Raw genomic sequence first — 21,391 nt, 5'->3', positions numbered from 1 at the left:
CGGAGAGGAAAACGCGTTGCTCCCTCCGATCTCACGCCCAGCTCTCGAGCCCGGTCGCAACCGGTCAGGGCTACGCCAACAACTTCACGGCGCCTGGCGCGTCGAGTTGATGGAAAGTTGCAAAGTTTTGATTTTTTTCTGTTTGTTTAAGAAGTTTCAGGAGAACCGATGATGGATGCTCGCCAAATCCTGCGGCAGTAACCGTGCGCGGGAAAGGGAGCGCTTACGACAACAAGGTTTTGAACAAAATGATTCCCCACTTGCGGAACACATTATTCACGTCTTGCCATTTCTATGTCTGTTTAGTTTTACGTGACAAATGAAACCATTTTTGTCGTTCCGAGTGAAGCCAGGAACGTACACACGTGCGTACACATACATAACCACGCACGTACACACACACACCGAGGTACCCCTACCCCCCCCACCCCTTGTTGTCGTATGGATTACAGAGGCAAGTTCTGTCAGAGAGCACCTATTAAGGCCGAAATGCTGCACATGGGCGTGGTGTGGACTGGATCACGCACAGCCACTTTTGTCTCTCTTGTGCTGAAGTTCAGATACTTTGATAATAATAGGTCAACATTTTCTCCTTAGTTTAACACGTAGGCTTTCACGACCAGTATTATTCGCGATTCTAGCAAATCGCCCGAAGATGCTGGATGTAATTACCAGCGAAACGTCGAACTCAAATTCTAAATGTTGTGGATTCACTCTTCAAACACACCAGTGGGCTGAAGAAGTAACTAATTGACGTTTTGTTAACGTGACACATTTTTTACTGATTGGCCGTGTCGGGTGGTGGAGGGTTGCGACACATTTATACTTATGCGATCTAACCCAAAAGCCTTTATTATGAATGTTCTCCTTAGTCTGAATACGTTCTCTGATCCTCAATATCTGTTTTTCTTCTTCTCGGTGTAATTCCAAGCATGCTCCCTCCAAGCCTCTTCACCCACTATTCAGTTTTTGTTCCGTTCTCAACGTCTATGTTTCTAAACCGCATGTCATGGCGACAGTACACAACGATCGATGAATCCGTCTATGTGTCTATCTGCACACACGCGGACGGGCAGACAAGAGTCAGATGGACATTCAGAGGGCTGAACAGACGGATGGACATAGATGGATAAGACAAATTCAGGTGGACATTCAGATGGACGGATGGACAGGCAGACAGAGAGATGGAAATATGGACAGTCGGTAGGATGGACAGTTGGAGAGACAGACAGACGGTCAGACGGACGTTCAGATGGACAGCCCGACGGCCACGATCAGCCCGACGGCCGCGATCAGCGGTTCTCCCACCTTGGCGAGACGCGTCCTCTTGATGAGGTCGTTGAGCTTGCGCAGCGCGGCGTTGCGTGGCAGCGTCTGGATGTCCTTGAAGAGGTCCTGCTCCTCCATCTCGAAGAGGCGGCGGTTGTCGGGGATGAGCAGCGGGTTGGACCAGAAGGAGCCCATGTAGACGCGCACAACCTCAGGGGTGTTGATTACCTTGCCCAGCGACCACATGAGCGCGCCGTAAACGCGCATCAGCTGCTGCGTTTCCACCTGCGGCCCGCGGCGGTGAGAGACGGACGGACGGGGTGATTAAATGGACGGATGAACACACGAGCGGATGGACAGACAGGAGGACAGAGGGAGAGTTGGATTGACAGATGGACAGACGGATGGTGGGCGGGCGGGCAGTCAGAAGCATTCACGGATGGATAGCCACAGTCATTTTTATCAACAGCCAAAGCAAAAAGGTATACTGGATGTGGTGTGCAGGCTGAAGAAATATTTTCTGGGTCACCGACATGGCCCTGGTCTCAAAGACCCAAAGCCTTATATAGACTCGTGTAGCAAACCAGGGTCTAACAGAGGGAGTCACTTCTCACTCGATACTCGCCAGAAGACCTGAGTTGGCCTAAAAACAGGATGGTAGTGGCACGCGACTCGTAGTAGCCACAGCCATAGCGAGAGGAATATTGGACGTGGTGTGCCGGGAGGGGGGAATATTTCCTGGGTCACTGACCCAGACAGTCCGGATTGGACTGTCTGTTTCGCGTGTCTGTGTCGCGTGCCGGCAATCCGTGACCCGCCGCTGATCAGCTGCGAGCGGGATGCAGGTCAACTGCGACTCCATCTCCCTGAACACCGGGCTCAGAGCCACGGAGCGATTCTCCACGCTTCCCGCTCTCCAGGAATAACGAGCGTGTGCCGAGGCTATGCGCCCACATACACACATGCACACACGCGCAGCATGTGCCCGCGGACGCCACCTGCACAAACACGAGCACACACGCTTTGCACCGCCCACACCAGCTGTAGCTGTGGTTGTCAAAGTGGTTATGGTGGCGGTGATGGCAATGGCCATGTAGGTTGGTGGTACTGGTGTAATGGTGGTAATGGGATGGCTGTGCTAGTGGTGGTGCCTATGGTGGTGGTGGTGCTCGTGGTCAAGGTGCTGTCCCTGTTGCTACTGGTGGTGATATGGGGAGTGGTAGTGTAGCGGTGAGCGCGCTGCACTATGAACCTGGTGACCCGAATTCGATTCCCGCTCATGGTCAACACCAATGACGATTATTTTAACTGGTCGGGGCCTCCCCTAGGTCGACTCAGCCTCAAATGAGTACCTGGTGCAGTGAATAAAAAAAACATCGCCACTGGGGAGACAAAGGCGGTCGGGCGTGATGTTGGCCACCCACTCCCTCGTGGACTGTGCCGGCATTCATAGGTGCTCGCCAACAGCACTTGTCCCAACAGTCTGTTGAGGCTATACGGGGGATCTTTGTCTTTGGTGGTGATGTGCCAGTGGTCATGCTGCCGATGGTGGCGATTGGGCATGACGCGACCACGCAGTCATCGGCACAACTCGTCACCATGACGATCCAGCTGTGCCCCCACCCCCACCCTTCGTGGTGAGGTGGTGGTGAACACCGCTGCCTTTGTTATGGAGCGGCTGCATGCGGAGAGCACCTGCAAGCTACTCGCCGCTGGAATGCCACGCGAGGCAGCACAGCAACACTGCACACATGTCCGCCCTAACCTGTAGTGGCTGGTAGTGCCGGAACAACGAACCACCACGCCTACCACCGAGATTTCATTGTTATGATCGTTCCAGATAAGGCGCTGCACGGCTTTGCGCAATGCGTCCTTCCGGTTAGAATAATAACAAAAACAACTAATTTACATCAATCTGTCAATCCGCTCCAGAAAGAATGCCTCACCACACCGTGTAATGTTTTGGGGGGTTTTTTGGCCATATTTCACCACGCTGGTCAGTGTGTCTTGTGTTTAAATTACATTTTTTTACAGATCAGTTTAAAAGTATTTCTCACTACGTTATCAGCAGGAGCACGCACACAGGCTGCGTGTCATTTCCATGAATCGTCTCGAACAACCGTTTCACACGCATACGATTCGGTGCACGTCGGCGTGAGCGCGAGTAGCAAATTTAACCTACGAATCGCTCCACGGCCAATTACCTTCAGGCCGGTCCTACGGGGATCCCGCAGTCTCTGGAGTTCTCTCGCCTGGTGCAGCAAAATCAACTTGCAAAACCTGCCTTGCGCACTTATCTCCCCAAAGCCAAAGACGTGTCTCTGCCAGGCCATGTGACGGTGCTGCCAGTCACAGATGTAAACCCACTTGGATTAAATTTCGATTTAAAGCTTTCGTGACTGCAGGGATTAGTTGATAAAATCCATCATTTAGCTCACGATACGTTCACCGGACGATTCACGTGAAAATCACGCAGTTACGATTGACGTAAATCATATGCTCGCATTACCCTTAGGCGAATTAAACCAAAGTGTACAAGCGATAAAAGAGCAAAAACGATATGAATGGGACGGCGCTAACATCACTAAAATAATTGATTTTGGAAACTGATGGCTGTTGGAGGGGGGGTGGGGGTTGGAGGGGGGTCATTACATGCTGGCCAGGCAGAATGGGGGGGCAAGGGGGGGGGCCTCATCACCTGGCTGAACGCAATGGAACCATCACGTGGATTTTTCTCCAGGTCCTTCGGTTTTTCCCTCCACATTTAAAATCAACATCCCGCGTTTAGAGTATTTTTAGCAGCTATAAATTTCCACACAATGAAAAGCGACTTCCTCGAGATATCATGTGGGCCAGGTTGCTTCTGAAACAGAGCTCTATAGCTCAGTGGGCCTTACCTGGTGTAATAAAAAAAATGGTTTAGTTTTCGTCATCGCCTGGACACAGAGAATGGGCCGGAAGGAGCCCTCAGTCGCGGGCTCCACTGTGCAGCAGCCCGTGCATGCCTTCCCTCCCTCCCTCCCTCCTTCTCCCCACCTGGTCGGCCTTGTTGAGCACCACGCGGATCTTGTCGTCGTGGCCCTTGAGCGCGCGGATGACCTCGGAGAACTCGTCCGAGATGTCGAGCTTGTGCGCGTCGAACAGCAGGATGATGCGGTCCACACGCTCGGCGAACCACGTGAGCACCGCCGTGAAGTCGTAGCCTGGGGGGGTCGTGGGGGCGCACGCACGGCATGAACATCACACATGAACCAATACCAATACCCGCCATTTGCCACTAAGTGACGGTAACATCACCACAACGCCTGGTTAAACCCAGGATGGATCGTAGGCATGCCAGCCTGAATGTTTCTAACCGGTGCAGATGTTCCATTAGAGGGGTCCAAGCATAGATAAGGGAGGGCATGACTGTGGCCAAGAAGACCCGAAGCTTTGTGCGGAGCAACAGACTGGGTAGCTTCCAAACAGCATTGTGCAGCTGATGAAAAGATAATGCCGCCCCAACTTATTCGGAGTGAGACCTCTGCTGTCAAACCGGAGCAGGTCATAAGCACACTGCCCAGGTATGGGAAACTCTCCACAACTGCTCCATCACACATGAACACACGCGAGCGCACACACGACATGAACGTCACGCGTGAACACAATACCATATGCAAAGCACACACACGGCATGAACGTGACGCATGAAGCACACATGGTATGAACATCACACGTGAATACACGCGAGCGCATGAATGGCATAAACTTTCCACGTATCTTGTTTGAATCGTTTTTAGTTGTATGTTTTTCCACAATGTTAACTGTTACGTAATGTTTCACGCTAATTAAATGGTTTTTTTTTCTGTATCGCTTGATATTCCAACCACACACGCGACGGCTGTGTTGGCCCAGAATCATGTGTGCACTGTACTCTGCAGCAGTCACCCAAGTGTCACTTGAGAAAGACGCTCAGTCTTACCTGGTTCTCACTCACCTGGCTTGTATCTGACTTTCACCTGGCCCTCACCTGGCCTGCATATGGCCCTCTCCTGGCTCTCACCTGGTTCTCCCACGACCCTCACCTGGATCTAACTCACCTGGCCCTCACCTGGTCTGCATCTGCCTCTCTCCTGACTCTCACACGGCCCTCACCTGGCTCTTACCTGGCACTCACCTGGATCTAACTCACCTGGCCCTCACCTGGTCTGCATCTGCCTCTCTACTGACTCTCACACGGCCCTCACCTGGCTCTTACCTGGCACTCACCTGGATCTAACTCACCTGGCGCTCACCTGGCCTGCATCTGGCTCTCACCTGGACCTTGCCTGGTCCTCGCCTGGGTTTCGAACACATTTTTTGATGTACTGTATTGGCAGTAGTGCAGGGCATAAACTACAAAATCTTAATACATTCATTACAAACACTGCCCCAAACTAAAAGGTGACGTCTTTCACAATGGCCCTTCTTCATAGCGATGGCCCTTCTTCATCTGATTGATTGGTTCCAACTGCCAGTACCCACTTGTCTCAGGCAGGCTCGGAGCGGTAAAGTAACAGCATGATGGTGCAACTCAAAAGGAAATAAAAAAACATTCACACAGCAATGAGGCCAACTTGATGGCGGATAAGCTCGTGCAAAGAGCCTGGCAAAATTGTCGATTGAGGGGAAAATTATTGCGCCACAGCAGCCATAGCAGCCTTGTGTTTATTGCGTGCAGACGAGGGGCAGGGAACCACCGCTGCTCACATGCACTTAGAAAACGAGAAGAGCAGCAGCACACCATCCAGCACAGCAACCGGTACAGCATCACAGCGACCAGCATAGAAGCAGGACTTCGTTTCTCACTGGATATGTTATGAGTTGCTGGTCGACTGGTGTATGCATAGGGCTAGTAGCCACAGCCATAACGATAGGTATACTGGACGTGGTGTGCTGGGTGCGTAAATATTTTCTCGGTCGCCGACCCAGACAGAGGTGACTGAAATTACACTGGTCAGATGACTTAGGACTCGTGGGTGGTTGAGTAGTCGGTTAGGGTCAGGGGGCCAGCGCTACTGGCTTGGTTGACTATTCAGTTAGGGTCCGTGTTAGAGTGAGTAGCAGTGGCTGGATTGTTGGTCGGACAAGATTAGGAGTAGAGCTAGAACCAGTGGAGTGACTGGTCGGTTACTGTTGGGAGTAGAGCGAGTTCTAGTAGCTGGTTGGCTAGTCGGTTAGGGTTAGGCGTAGAGGTTGTACTCGTAGCTACTCTGCGAGGGTTAAGTACTCGTAGCATTTGGTTGGGCATTGCGCCGAGCGTCCAGACTTCTCGCTCCTCCTCCCCGATACTCCACACAGCCCCTCCGCGGTTGCTGGTGTTGTTTACGGCAGCATCGCGACCTCGCGGAACAATCACAGTCACACGGCACATGCCTCATGGTACCGCCAGCGTGCGGCTTAGCCGTTCGAACTCAAGCGCGGAGGTGGGCCGGCGCACAGGAAATATTCAAGTGGTGCTATATTTAGTTTCGTCTTTAAGATTTTCCCAGTCACGCAAAGGCTACATTTCATCCTCGGCGCTCCCGTCACACCCAACGCCGTCACCATCCTTCCGGCAAAACCTCTGCCGCACGAGCGAGACAGGTAATGGCAGGAAGGGGAAGAGGTGATCCGTGGGAATTCCAGCATCAGTGCCCATCTGCTTATCTCCTCTGCGCTGCCACCGCTATTAATACAACGGCCACACGTCTACCAGGATGGGATAACATCCAAGCCGCAAGGCGGCACAGGAAGTGCCAACTTTGTTTTCCACGCGGCGCCAACGTGCGTTCCCCCCGTCCGGCGTTTGTGCGGCGGACGTCACGGTTGTGATCGAGAACGTTGCGGAGGAGCCAAACACGGCGGCGGCGTCGCCTCTGTGACCTCTCTGTGGCTGGCCGTGATTTACATCCGTCAGCAGAACGGTCTCACCGAGAGCCTGGCTCTGGCCGATGCTCTCCTCGCTGTGCACTCAGATTTGTGCGGTTGCTTTGAAGGTCTTTGGGAGCGATCGCCCCCCCCCTCAGCTAAGAACTGGGGCCCGTGTGTGTCAGGATGTGCATACGCCAACCACCTCAAATGAGCAACTGGTGCAGTGTGTGATAAACATCAGCACTGGAGAGACAAAGGCGATGAGGCGCGATGCTGGCCGCCCCACCCACACATGTGCCATGTTGGCCTTCGTAGATGGCTTGCTAACAGCAGTTTCCAGAGCAGCCTATGCCACAGAGAATCCCGGGCTCGGATTGGCCTGTTCAGCCAATCTGCGCACTCATCAAAACCCAACAAAATGACAAACGTGCCATGGTCATCATCAACTATGATGGACGAACAAGAGAGAGAGTGTGGTCTACACGGGGCATCTTTGTCTTTGTTCTGTGTGAGCCCACCTCGGCTGAGGCGCTGCTTCTCTCCGGACAGGATGCCCGGCGTGTCGATGATGCTGATGCTCTCCAGAACGGGGTTGGGCATCTGAGCGCACATGAACCTACGAGAGGGCAGGGGTCATGCGGGCACACACGTCCACCATTACGGGCAGAAAGCAGCAATACCTGCGCAATATCGCTTCGCAAGTAACCGCAACGGAACGCAACCTGAAAAGTACGTAAAAAAGTGTGGAGGAGGAAGCCAACTGGGGAACACAGCAGAGTGTGTGTGTATCCAGGGCAGTTACGGAAAGTGGGCCAAGATCAAAACGATGACATAACGAGGGGGGAAAAGAAAGCCGTTTGGAGTGATTTTGGAAAGCTTATTAACGGAAAACAACATCACAACGTTGTTACAGAGGAACGTGTGAATGAGTTGGTACGTTACGTGCTCCGACATACGGATCACAAACAGACATTGACAAATCAAGCAGAGCGCACAGTTGAACGTGCACACAGAAGCGCGGAGACACACACGCTTGGAATGACAGCAGAAGACAGGAAGAGGAGCACGTGGATTAAAGAACACATAGAGGGTGCGTCACGTTGACCGTGAGGATAGGTGGGGCTTTGCGCAGGACACGTGGCTAAAAGGGACGCTGGCCGGCGGTGGAGATTAAAGTCTGAGAGGCGGCCAAAGGAGGGAACGCACCCCAGTACGTCTACCGTGGAGATGGACCGACGAAATCAGCTCGTGTGTGCGGCGCTCATCCTTGTACTATATTTGATTCGCAAATTAAAAACACAATCGCAAACATTGTTCTGTATGTACATCAATCGTCGTATGATTACGATAATCACGATTCAATAATATTCGTGAAAAATATCAATAAGTCGATGAACATTTTTAAACATTGCAATGTAGCCATCCATCAATAGGTGTCACTCGTGAGCAATCTCAACCGACTCAACGAAAGGTGATCGTCAGCTCTCCAGCGCAGGTCACGCCCTCTCTCGAAAAGACAACTCCATGATTTGGTGCGTTACTCATCCATGTGCCAGATTTGGTTCTCAAGTTACAAACAGAAAGATAGACATCTCTCAAATGATCCACAACAGTATGAATTGCACTGCTTGTGCTGAGAAACAAGATTCTACTCTTGATTTAAAGTAATCTGCCCAAGCCTATTTACGTTACAGGGAATTCATTATATAACACCGGCTAGTGTTTGTGCAAGATTTTCGATTTCTCTTGCGATGACGCAGTTGATTTTTGAGACCGATCTCTATTTCCTCGTCCTGGTCTCTATGAGTTCTCACCTGGTTACAACAACACAAAATCAACTTGCCTTGATTTGTGCCACTGTAGTGTTCTCGTTTGTCTGCCCCGATTTTCAACAGCGTGCTTTTGTTGCAACCCAGATCTCCCTTGCAAGGCGGACTTTGTCTCAAAGGGTTCCTCTCACTTGGCTATAATATTTATGTACACAGTATATATACGTGTGTGGGTGAATGTACCTACTACATGATATATTTTGGGGGTGTGAATATGTTTTGTAGGTGTGGCTTAGTAGACAGCGAGTTAGATCAGTGGGCAGCATAGGTGGTGCATTTGCCGGTCATCTTGGTCAGTGAACCAATGGCACCTGGGTCTGTGCCGTGACCTCCTGCCAGCAGAACGGTGGCGAGAAGGGCAAGATAATAACTGCCTCGCCTGGTATACAGCAGGTCATGGGTTTAATCCCGACCCTGACACCTGTATATTTGGAGTTTGCACGTCTATCTCCTCGTGGTCACGTGGATTTTTCTCCAGGTCCTCCGGATTTTCCCCTCCACATTTAGAAACATGCGTTTAGAGTATTTGGTTGCTATAAATCCCACACGAGAAGCCAATTCGTTGAGCTATCATTTGTGGCCAGGTAGTAAAGTAAAAAATAGTTTATAGTTTAGAACCTTGACACTTCACGCGATCTCAAAGTGCACCTAGCCCGGTACAAGCGCTACGGTGACATCCCTGCAACTTAGTTATGCATGGCAGTTGTTGTTGTATACATACATAATGTACGTGAGCACCTGTTTGTAGGTTTGTGAGTATTGTAGGTGTTGTATCGAGGCTGGTCGATGCCTGGGTGTGGTCGAGGGATGGCCCCCTATTGGTCAACCATGTTATGGGTATGCTGATGATCTGGTGATTGCTGCTCACTCAGAGGAGGAGTTGGAGGTGCTGCTGCTGAACCTGGAGTGTGTCACCACCAAAACTAAGCACCTACCTGGCTATTTTGTGCCACCAAACACTCCACCCCCTCAGCTCCCCATTGGCGATGGAGCAGTTCTGGACAGAGTGGAAAGTTTCCCATACCTGCCACCACATGCCCTAGCAGTTTCTGTTTGGCCGCATAGAGGGGGCTAAACGTGCACGACATTGGCTGGAGAAGAGATGGATTGATGCGATACGGGAGGATGTGGAGCTGAGTGGACTTGCCAATGACTGGTACCAACGGTGTCAAGATCGGCCTCTATGGAGGAGGCTCGTGAGGACGCTACTTGGGCAGTTGGAGGCAGTCGCCCTCCAGCAACAACGGAGGGCAAAGAAGCGATGCTCACAACAACGAACAGTGTTGGGCGAATAAAATGTAGCAAGTTGGCAGAGTAGGGGGTAAAGCTGGTGCATCTACCAGCCATCTCAGTCAGCCAACCCATGGCACCTGCGTCTATCCCGAGACCTCCTGTCAGCGAGCCTTCGACACTTCACGTGGCCTCAAAGTGCACCTGACCTGGCACAGGCGCCATGGTGACGTCACCGTCACTTCGTGGCGATTGGCGGGTATTGGTGTCTTTGTGTGTATGGGTGCTCGCTTACAGCCTCAAAATGATATGGCGGGGAGGTTCTTTGTCTTTGTGTGTATGTGGGTATGTAGGTGTGCGCGTGTGTGCGTTATGTAACTGCGCGGGCTATGGTTCCCATGGGAGGCACAACGACACCGCAGGAGGGCTAGTGAGCCTCGGAGACGAAGGGGAAACAGATGGCACATGTGGTTGGTTGTGAGTCAGCACAGGTGAGACTGTGGAGTCACAACTCACCATATTCACACCACCGTGCAGTCATTAGTCACCCGTGTGCTACATCCCGGCCTCACCCTTTATCAATGAAATCAGATTATCGTCCCAATGCAGCAAGACCCTCCCAAAAACGAGTGTTGAAACTCGGCGAAGATCTATGGGTAATTCAAGGGAGTGACTTTTTAATCTATACAAAGTGATCCGTTTTAAAATACTCCATTGATTCCTAATGGCCCGCTTTGATGCCTTGCCTACAGCCAATTGAATGTTGAGAAAGAGATGGATCTGTTTCCGAGAGAATAGAGCGTTTAAAACAGTTTAATGAGTGCAGTGAGACTGGTGGGGGGAGATGTAACAAAAAAAAAGTTGCCTTCTCCGTAAATAAATATCTCCCGAAAATGTCTACTGGGCTATCTACGAATGGATCGTCCTGTACGTAACGCCATGATCATCGTGGCGTAGGGGTTGGCACGCCGAGTTAAGATTGTCATTCACTTGCATCGGGCACGGCTGACGACGAGGCGATTGCGCTGCTGCCGACTGCCCGCGCACCTGCGTGCAGCATTTTGCTGCCGCGGCGATAATCGCCGTTGTATTTTTCCAGACATGCTACGCGAACGGCGACTATGACCGTGACAGCGATTAGGATGATAGGGTTGATGATGATGATGGTGGTGGTAATGGATGCGTGTACTGTACAACACACATAGCCAAGACGTACAGGCATGACAATGGACTCGCTATGCTCTACCATCCGTAGAACACACACACATACACCTGTGCAATCCAGGACTTGAGACTAAAATCCATCTTTATAGACTGCTGGGGGCAAGTGTTGTTAACAGGCATCAATACAGGCGATCGCATTTGTCTCCCCATTGTTGATGCTTACACACTGAAGCTGAGTCGACCCTAGGGGGGAGGGCCCAGGACTAGTCTACATCCCTGGCCACTGATGTTAGCCGTGACCGGATATACAACTCAGGCTCTTAGGTTTTTTCGGTAAAGTCACGTAGGTAAGAAATAAAATTAAAATTAATAAAAGTAAAATAAAAAAATCACGACGTTTCGGAGGCAACACAAGCTTCCGTCTTCAGGTGGAACCGTCACAGCACGATTGCTGTATCAAGTAATACACCTGAAGACGAAAGCTTGTGTTGCCTCCGAAACGTCGTGATTTTTTATTTTACTTTTATTAATTTTAATTTTTACCTACGTGACTTTACCAAAAAAAACCTAAGAGTATGCATCCTTGCAGTCACGAAAGCTCCAAATCTAGAATTAATACAACTCAGGTTTGCTAGGTTTGTAACATCAATGCACTCACCACGATGTCACCACCCTACCCAACACCTTACAACACACCTGTGTAGTATACGGCGCACATACCGGTCCTCTAAAACCCTAAAAACTCTATAACCTTGCCTGGCCTCCAACACACACACACATACTTGTCCTCTAACACACACACATGCCTTGCATCACAAGGACATTACGCTATTAAAATACCGTACAGGTAAATGTCAGAGAACCTGAAGCTCATGGGACCCACGTGAAACATTAACGTCACAGCTCGCCACGGTCACGCGCAACAGACGCGCTCGCTCAGGTGAGACACGAGAGCTGCGTTCAATTCTGGGTTCCAGCCGCTGCCGATTTAAAGACCGGGTCCTCGAGGTGCAGCGAGTTGATGGCTTCAGCTCAGTGACCAGTGACTTAAATGAAAGATCTACAGTCCCGCATAGAAACCCGTAGACTTGCATAGAGTCCCATAGACCTTGATAAAGCTATGATTAAACCGGGTTCTCCGGAAGAGCCAGTTGATGGTACCACATGGGTTTTCACCTACTTTGGATACATTCTATCTCAGAGGGTTAAATAAATTAAGTTGTATCACCATGCAATGACCACACATTGCAGGGAATGTGAAATATGTTCACCTAATTGTGGATAGAGGCAGATTGAAGTGACTTAGAATTACTGTAGTTCCGTGACATCATCTGCCAGGGCCATTATCTCTGACACGACGCCGATGTCAGCACAACAATAATAATGAGCTTACATCTTTGTTAACCCACTGATGTCAACTCACTTCCCAGGCCGTATCTGTCATGTGGGCTGTTTGATCATACTTCACCAGGCTGGTCAGTACAGACTGGCCAAGGCAGTGGATCCATGACGGACGCAGACACTCTGATGTTAGCCGTGGCCGGAAATCAAACTCAAGCCGGCTTGTTCACAATGCAGTGCGCTGACCACCCACATCAACACACTAATACATAAATAACCCAGATGTGTTGCTCAAATGAGCAACCCTAAGCCAGTGGTGGAAGTTCAACATACGTATGGCGGGACTGAGTCTCTCCACGAGTCACTCCCAAGAAACTTGCAAACCGTCTGAATGCCAGCTGGTTCGCATAGGCGCGAGTGGAGTGTAATTGGGAACAGTTTTCCTTCGTCGAATTTTCATGACACGGATGGGGAAGGAGGGTTCCAAAAACTCGCAGCGGCTGGCGACGGTACAGTGGAGGCGAGCGCGACACGTGGACCACGCAGTGAGCTCATCGCTGTGTGTATGGAGGGGGGGGGGCTTCCGGATCCACCTTGAGGCTAGAGTCGAAAAACCGGTTCTTTTTTTCATTTGCAAAGAACTATTTGTAAAAAAAAACGATTGTTTCCACCTCGAACGTTTGCCAATCCACCGGGGTCCCAAAATAATGCCACCCACCCCCCCTTAACACCCACGAACATCGCTTGCCAACATCGGCCATAACTATCACCCACAAACATTGCCAACAAACATCATTCGCAAACGTCGCCCACAAATGTCGCTCGCAAACATCGCCGTCGACTCGGCAGTGTCGTGGCCTTCACACCTTTACGTCTCTGAGAAACAGGTGAACCCGACCACGATACCACGAAACTCTGGTTGGTCAATTACAATGCAAGGTGGATTTTAGAACGTCTACATGCGACCGCATCTCTCGATGGTGTGCAGACACAGTGGCATATTTAGTCTATAGCAAGAGGCAGTCTGACGTTGGAAGAGAAAGGTGGGAATTGAGCCAAAGCCTGACATTTAACAGGAGCATGGAGTCCCGAGTCTCTGTGCGAGCCGTGGATCTCTGGAGTGTTTGCGTTCATGGATCTCCATGCGAGTCCATGGGGACTTCTGTGGTCCTCGAAAAAAACACCCCAATGCAGGAACAATGTTGATTGATAGCGTCTACACGTGACCACATCTCGAGAGATGCTGTACAATACCAGTGGGCACGTTTGCTTTACGGAAAAGAAAGCGACAGTAGGGCGAAGGCAGGGAAGTGGAAGCTCTGGAACCTGCCTGGACTTGAACAGGGGGCAGGGAGTGGACAGCACGAATGGCAGAGGGGTGGACGCACGTTTGTGGCGACGCGAATGGCGTTGTTAACGTGCGCCGCGAAGGAGATGTTGACCCTCACGGAGGTGTTTATGAGCCTGACTCAGGGGACCTTTATCTTGCTGGGGCCACGCTGGGGCTCGATTGAGACATTTCAGACTTCCTGCTGTGGGCGTGTGACGGGTTCACTGCTCGACATCAATTATTACAATCAGGAACTGTGTGCTTGTCAGAATGGATTATTGTCGATGTTTGCCAAGTTTGTGCACGTGTCTGTTATCATAACAGAATGAACGAGACGGTACAAAGCAAAGAGAAAATACAAACTAGATATCCAAAACGAGACGTAACAAACGTGGAACAAATGCAACAAAACATAAACACATATCGATTCTTGATTACGACTCTAAAAATGAATCGAATTTCAGGGATGTTGGTCAATCGATACATATTCGTGATACAGGTACGAGTGTGCATATGACAGGTAAGAGGCCCAGTGAGACGTGAAGGAGTTTAAGGAAGGCCAGGGAGTAAATAAGTAGAAGTATACAGCCCTTGGGGGCAGAGGTGGGACGGAATACCAGAAGAGAATGAGTGACTCACCCACTGAGCCAGGGTTCACTGGGAAGTTAAACATCTGCTCACAATCAACAGCTGTAGATTTCAGGGCTACGCAACAAAAGACCAATATTAACGTTTGAGATTCGTGACATTCGTCTAAAGGTCAGAGTTAACGGACTCCACGTGTTCATCCGTGCATTAGTGGTGCTGTACCAGGAATGGGAATCCACATTTTAATGACAGGGACCAAAGTATCCATACAACAACCACGGCCGGTGTGCTGTGTTGCGATCGAAACGGTGTGATCTATTATTTTCTACCTACATGACTTTACCGAAAGAACCAAAAAGTATGGATTCCTGCAGTCACAAAAGTTTCAAATCAAGATTGTTTCTCACTGTTGAATGAATCTCCCAACAATAGCCAATAAAAACATTTTCTGTGGAGCGAAACAGTGCAAGTTATTATGGCTTTAACAAAGTGATGACGCACTAATTAACCAATTTTTAAAGCGCACGACACGACGCGCGCAACGGACATGCGTCCCTAAGCATCAATGTGCGTTCCGATGCGTACACTGCCTATATAATGGGTTAATGTGACCTTTATTTACACCCGCTAGTAGCCACCACTATCGCCGCAACGTATTTCAAAGAGGAATACATTCTTGAACCGAATTATAAGCCTGGATCGATCGTGTCGAGTCACTGAATGACGATGCGTGGGGAGTGTGGGGGTTTGTTGGGGAGTGGGGGCGCGCTCCACCCGGAACCCGTGAAGCGAGAAGGACATCACGGGCGAGACGGTCGCGACAAAGGGTCGCGAGAGAGGGCGGCAGCACACCACTCCGCCGCTGGCATCTGTATCACAAATTATGATTTTCGCTCGAAACATTTTTTGTCAGTTTTTTTCTCCTACAATTTAATACCAATTATACTCTTGGTACCATATCAAGGGATTAAAAATATTAATTCAGAAAACTCAGAGCAGTACGACCCTTCGTATTAGTCTTAAGCCAACAGAAGCAGAGGTCACAGAACTACTTATGATATAACTCCGTGACCTCTGGTACACGCCGTAGAGGGCAGCACTTTCCCACCCACTCTGAATATGGTCGTAATGTTTATCACAACAGTATGGTATTTAGCCAAATGCTGTCCAGAACAAAATTACTATGTTAATGGATATTTTTTTTTCTGCGTTAAGCATTCATTCGGAACTCTTGCACAGAGATGGAATCCTTCGTGTAAAAGAATAACCCATGCAGGAAAATATCACGCAACTACTTCTGAGGTGCCTTAAGTTGACATCTGCTCCATACAGCAGAGGACAGCACATGACAGTCCATAACAACATTGGCAATTCTCTGATTCAAATTGAATGTGATGTTTGTCTGTGCGATTATATTTGATTAATGACCGAGCTGAGACCATCTCAACTCAATACTGTAAAGAGGACCCGGTGTAGTCACAGGCAGGTGCCTGGATTCAAACCCAGGAAAGATCTCAGCGGTGTCAGGGCTCAGCGATACCGCAGCTCACATGCTCTGACCTATTGTTTGACAAATTGTGTAATAATTAGTCAATCTGAAGCAAACAATGATGCCACCGTGCACGACCCCTTCTAAGCTATTTATTATAGAGCCCAGAATAAACAACATGTTTTCGTTGCCTTGGAAACTTTTTTCCTATTCTAACTTTGTGGGTACAGTGCTCTGTTCAATTGTACTTTGTAATTGTTTTGGCGCTTCGGGGATTGTCTTATACTTGTGTGGGTCCCAATATCAATAAACGCCGTTAATGGGGCCGATGATGACAATGAAAAGCGACTTCCGAACCCGCGACTTCCCCTTCCGCATGGTGGTGGTGGTGATGGTTAGACCGACTCTGCGTCACAGTGAAAACCAAGGGTTGATTTAATTTTACCACGTGAACACGTGTCCATGCGACGTTAGGGCACACATAAATACACCTTGGCACACACACACACACCGAGTGGCACACAAATACACACACACCCAGACACACAACAAAGAACCCCCCCCCCCCCCCGTGTAGCTTTTAACATCCTGTTTGGGCAAACAGCCAACACCATGGCTGGCCGCCTTTGTCTCCCCAGTGCAGGGTTACTCATTTATGGCGGAGAGGCCCAGGACCGGTTCAAATATTCGCCACTCTTATTGGTCGTGAGTGGAAATTCGAAGTCGGGTTAGCGGGTTTGTAACGCACTACGCGACCGCTCCCCGCACACGGACACACGGACACGCCGTGCCCTGCACTGCTTGGGTTACACACCACCACACGGCGCCGCCTCCACCACAGTGCCACTCTCTTTCTCTCAATAAGTTTGTCGGGACCCGGGGATGGGGGGGCGTTACTGTACTGTATGTGCTGTTGGCGTGGCGACTGGAGGTTATGTTCACATATTGACTGGAATTTGGGGTGTGACTGAACATACACACGCACGGACACACACCACACACTCGCACGGAGACACACGGGCAACGTTATCACTCAATCAAGGAAAACCCTATCGCGCTGACACACCGATTTTGACCACGCCATTGTCACAGGTGACCTCCACCTCCTTGCAAAGCAAATGCTACCTGCTTCACTGCCAGGGCCAGACACAGGAAGGCTGGGTGCCACCCCTATGAGCGATGGTACACTCCACATCTCTGTAACTAATGCCTCCAGGCACGGAACCTACTATATTTGGTAAAGGGTGGGGTTGGGTGGTCAGTGGCAGACTCGCACCTCCAAAAGAGGAGGTACATCATGCATCAATGGAGACTCAAGGGCACTCCACAGACAAAGCGATTGTGGTAAACTACTTCAAACAATTGAACGAGAACTGTCCCCTGTTACTTACTCATTGCCCGTCAACACCTCCGAAATTCACTCCGCATCTCCCAAAGCTCTTCAATGGCTATCAAAACTTCGCATCGTAGTGTAACAAAATTCTGCTATTTCTTCACCTGGCATCATCAACACAGCGACGTGGGATTAACACCACAATCTCCTGGGTCGAAACTACAGCGACTAAGAAATGCGGCCAAGAGGAAAGAGCTAAACTAGCAGGAGACCGGTGCAAAATTATACAAAGACACAATAATGATTTGGCTTGGATGCGTACGGAGAATGGAGGCCAAACAAATGACCATAAATGGCCTTGCGCTACCATGTGAAATGAGAAACTAGAGGCCAATCCACACAAGAGGTGGATTGACCGCGCAAAGAAGGACTTAACAGAGAAACGCGGAGGTCTGCAGGAAGCAATATGTGGACACTCTGGTTGGCCCAACAAGCCTTTGTCGCCTGTGCTTTTCTGACGACGATACAGGAAGCGATCGCCATGACCAGAGACGGCAAGCAGTGGAAGACGACGTTTGTTCAGCCCCCATTGTGATGACTGATGGGAGGGAAGAGAGGGCATTGTATGTGGATATACAAGGGATAAAACAGATTTGGGGGCCTGGGGAAGTATGACTTTACCCCCATCAGGAAATATGCCACTGATATGGGCATGGGATAAGGAGGGGTACCGTACACCCTAACGACACCTCCGAGTGCTCCATTATCAGTGTGCCGTCTCCTGATAACGTGTTCTTCGTATAATCTCCAACAGAGATTTGCTGACCACGTCAAGTCGAGCTCTATTGTTAACACAGTTACCATGAGCGCCACAGAGACCAGGGGTGGCGGGCGACTGTTGGCTGGAGACTCTGGGAAGTGATCCACGGATCTGTTGGCCAAAGGTTCCTCCTCATCAGATGTTTGGCGACAATCCGTTGATGACTCCGTCACCAACCGTTGAGAGAATCGGTGATTTGGACGAATCTGGCACTGCGTGTTGCAATCGGGCAGAAAGACAGCTGTGAAGGGCGACGAGTTCCAGAGTTGAGCACCACTGCGTGTCTCAAGGATGAGGTTGGTCAGTTTCAGAGTTACGCGGGCCATGTCAGAAGGGTGCTCGGACTTCTGACTCACCCTCACAGACCAGGTCACCTGAAAATGCGGTGTTGTGGTCAACTGCCCCCCTCCACCGTCCCCTTCCCAAAGGTGAACCTCATCTTGCGTGTCAAGGACGAGGTTGGTCGGTTTCAGAGTTACGCGGGACATGTCAGAAGGGTGCTCGGACCTCTGCCTCACCCCTCACAGACCAGGTCACCTGAAAATGCGGTGTTGTGGTCAAATGCCCCCCTCCACCGTCCCCTTCCCAAAGGTGAACCTCATCCCCGTTTCGATCTCCGATTAGCACGGTTGGCGACGTATCATGCGAAAGAAGTTCCACATAGATCACACGTGCGGTAACTGCATAGTCAATCGAGCCGCACGATTGACACAGTCTCCATCCAGCAGTGGGTTGACAAACGGCTGACAATTATTATTTTTGTTCGCCACAAAGTTAAACGGGATGAATGATTATATTATTGAAGCAAAAAATCATGACCCTAATTCGCGACAATTCATTGAATCGCCGTTGGGGGGTTGCAGGGAAGCGGTGCGTGAGTGTGCGTCAGAGGGGTAGGTGGGCCACCAAGTTAGAGTGACACGGACGAGTGAGCGCCTTAAGAATAAATACTGTGTGTACTCTTTGGTTCTTTTGGTAAAGTCACGTAGGTATAACATAAAATAAATCACGACATTTCGGGCGCAACACAAGCGTCCATCATCGGGTGGGAAAGCATGGTCTGCTGCTCAGGCAGACTGTTTTAAAAGGTTTGAAATGGGTGTAGCCCAAGGGTCATAAATATATACTGTATATATATTTTTAACTATAAAACAAGAATTTTGTATTTTCAGAAATAAGACGATTTTTTTTAAAATAGGTTATTTTATTGCAAATTAAATGACTTCCTCTATTGTGGATATGGATGTCCGTTCCCTGTATTCCCAGTAGGGAACCCAGCTAAACATTTCCGTAAGGACAAATGTTCAAAGCATTAATTAATTAAATCGCTCAAGAAAGATAAAATAACTTGGCTTAACCCAAGTTCTTGGTTCTTTCGGTAAAGTCCCGTAGAAGGGAAATAATAAAAGAATAAAAATCAAACAATTACATTCTCACGACGTTCAATTTTTATTATTTTATTATTTCCCTTCTACGTGACTTTACCAAAAGAACCAAGAATATGAATCCCTGCAGTCACGAAAGCTTTAAATCGAAATTTAACCCAAGTTATTTATCTCTGGTGTATAACATACTCAGGATTGTCTACACATGTGGGATGTTGGTCAACTACCCCACCCAGGTGTGCATCATCCCTGCCCTTACCTGCCCAGGTGAGAAACACCGCATTGCATAACGAGGTTACATAACGTACCCCTGCACACCCCTGATGACACAGAACCCCGTGACTCAATACAACGGTCCACTCCACGTTCCCTCGTCCTCCTGCCGTCCCTGGCCCCCCACAATCCGCCCTACCCCCAGTCTCGAAGGTATCTCCCACAGCCCCCATCACACGGCACAAACCTCGCAACACCCAACATGATGCACGATGGATGCGTCTCCACCGATGAATTCACAGAGCCTGCCATCTCGTCCTTCACTATCCATTAAGCCCACCGCAGTACTTTATAACCAAACAATTCGTTTATTTCTCACCTCATCCTTCCTTCCCCCACATTCTTCCCACCTCTCCCTTCCCGTCTACCCTGACCACATCAAATCCCTCTATTCCCAGCCCTTCTTCTCATCCCGTCTCATCACAGCTCCCTCATCATCCACCCTCTTCCCCGTCGCTCCCGAACCTCCTTCAGTCCCATCCCACCTTCCCATCTCAGTTCTTCATCCTCCCCCCACCTGACCATCTCAGTTGTAACCCCCAGGCTGACCATCTTCCCCCCCCCCACCACGACCACCACCCTACCCACCCACCCCCAGGGGTGGTTACCTGTTGAGAAACGAGTTCCCAAACGCGTTGAGCTTTCGAAAGGGCTTCTTGGGGTCCACCACCAGCGCGTTGCCCGGGATGGTGCCCTCCGTGTCTCCGTGCATCACGGCGATGAACGAGTCCGTGGTGGGCTCGGGCCCGATGCGGATGCCGGGGAAGTCCTGCTCGAGCAGGTAGCGGATGAAGGTGGTCTTGCCCGTCGAGTACTGCCCCACCAGCAGCACCATGGGCTTGTTGTCGAAGTCTGCATCCTCCAGCGCGGGCGAGTGGAACGAGTGGAACGAATAGTGCTCCTCCAGCGGGAGCAGCCGGGTGCGGTACAGCTTCTTGAGGCCGCCCGACACCGTCTGGAACATCTCCGGGTTCTTGCCGTCCGTCGCGTCCTTATTTGACCAGCTGAACATGGTGGCGGCTTATGCTGCTGCTACTGCTGCTGGTACTGAAGCTTGCGTTGCTGCCGATGTCGCTGCTTAGATTTCTACTGCTGCTGCTGAGGATGCTTCTACGGCTTCCACCGCTGGCTGTCAACTGCTGCCGCTTCAGATACTGTTGCTGGTTCAAACAAATGCCGCTGCTGTCACCGCTGTGGCTTCAAATTCCGCTGCTTTGGCTGCTGCTGCTACTGCCGCTGTCCGCGTGGCTTCCACTGCCGCCGTCTCTGCGAACCGCCCGGGACCCCCTCGCCGGGCACCGATGGGGGCCGCCCCACCACGGCGATGACGTCACCCACCCCCCACTCGCCCCCACCCCCAACCGCTCCCCCACCCGCCCCCACTCGCCCCCACCACCCCTGCCGGCCGACGCGCGGCCATGTTGCGTAGGGAGAGAGGCGCAGCAGTTGACCCTGTAACGGGGGGGGGG

General features: G+C 50.5%; 1 protein-coding gene across 1 annotated transcript in view; it reads right to left on the bottom strand.

The window, feature by feature from the left end:
- Nucleotides 1–21,222, bottom strand: part of LOC144727330 (EH domain-containing protein 1-like) — a 28,132-nt gene extending 6,910 nt beyond the window's left edge. The window contains exons 1-4 of the mRNA XM_078606073.1: nucleotides 20,531–21,222; nucleotides 7,659–7,756; nucleotides 4,306–4,472; nucleotides 1,309–1,554 (exon numbers count right to left, since the gene is read on the bottom strand). Of these exons, the coding sequence (XP_078462199.1) occupies nucleotides 1,309–1,554; nucleotides 4,306–4,472; nucleotides 7,659–7,756; nucleotides 20,531–20,934 (915 nt within the window). The 5' untranslated portion in view covers nucleotides 20,935–21,222. The remainder of the gene's footprint in view (nucleotides 1–1,308; nucleotides 1,555–4,305; nucleotides 4,473–7,658; nucleotides 7,757–20,530) is intronic.
- Nucleotides 21,223–21,391: the final 169 nt, after the last annotated feature.

This window comes from Lampetra planeri, chromosome 25 (assembly GCF_965212315.1).
Source record: "Lampetra planeri chromosome 25, kcLamPlan1.2.h2, whole genome shotgun sequence".
NCBI lineage: Eukaryota > Metazoa > Chordata > Hyperoartia > Petromyzontiformes > Petromyzontidae > Lampetra > Lampetra planeri.
The sequence above is the reverse complement of the archived record's forward strand: the minus strand, read 5'-3'. Positions and strand labels throughout refer to the sequence as shown.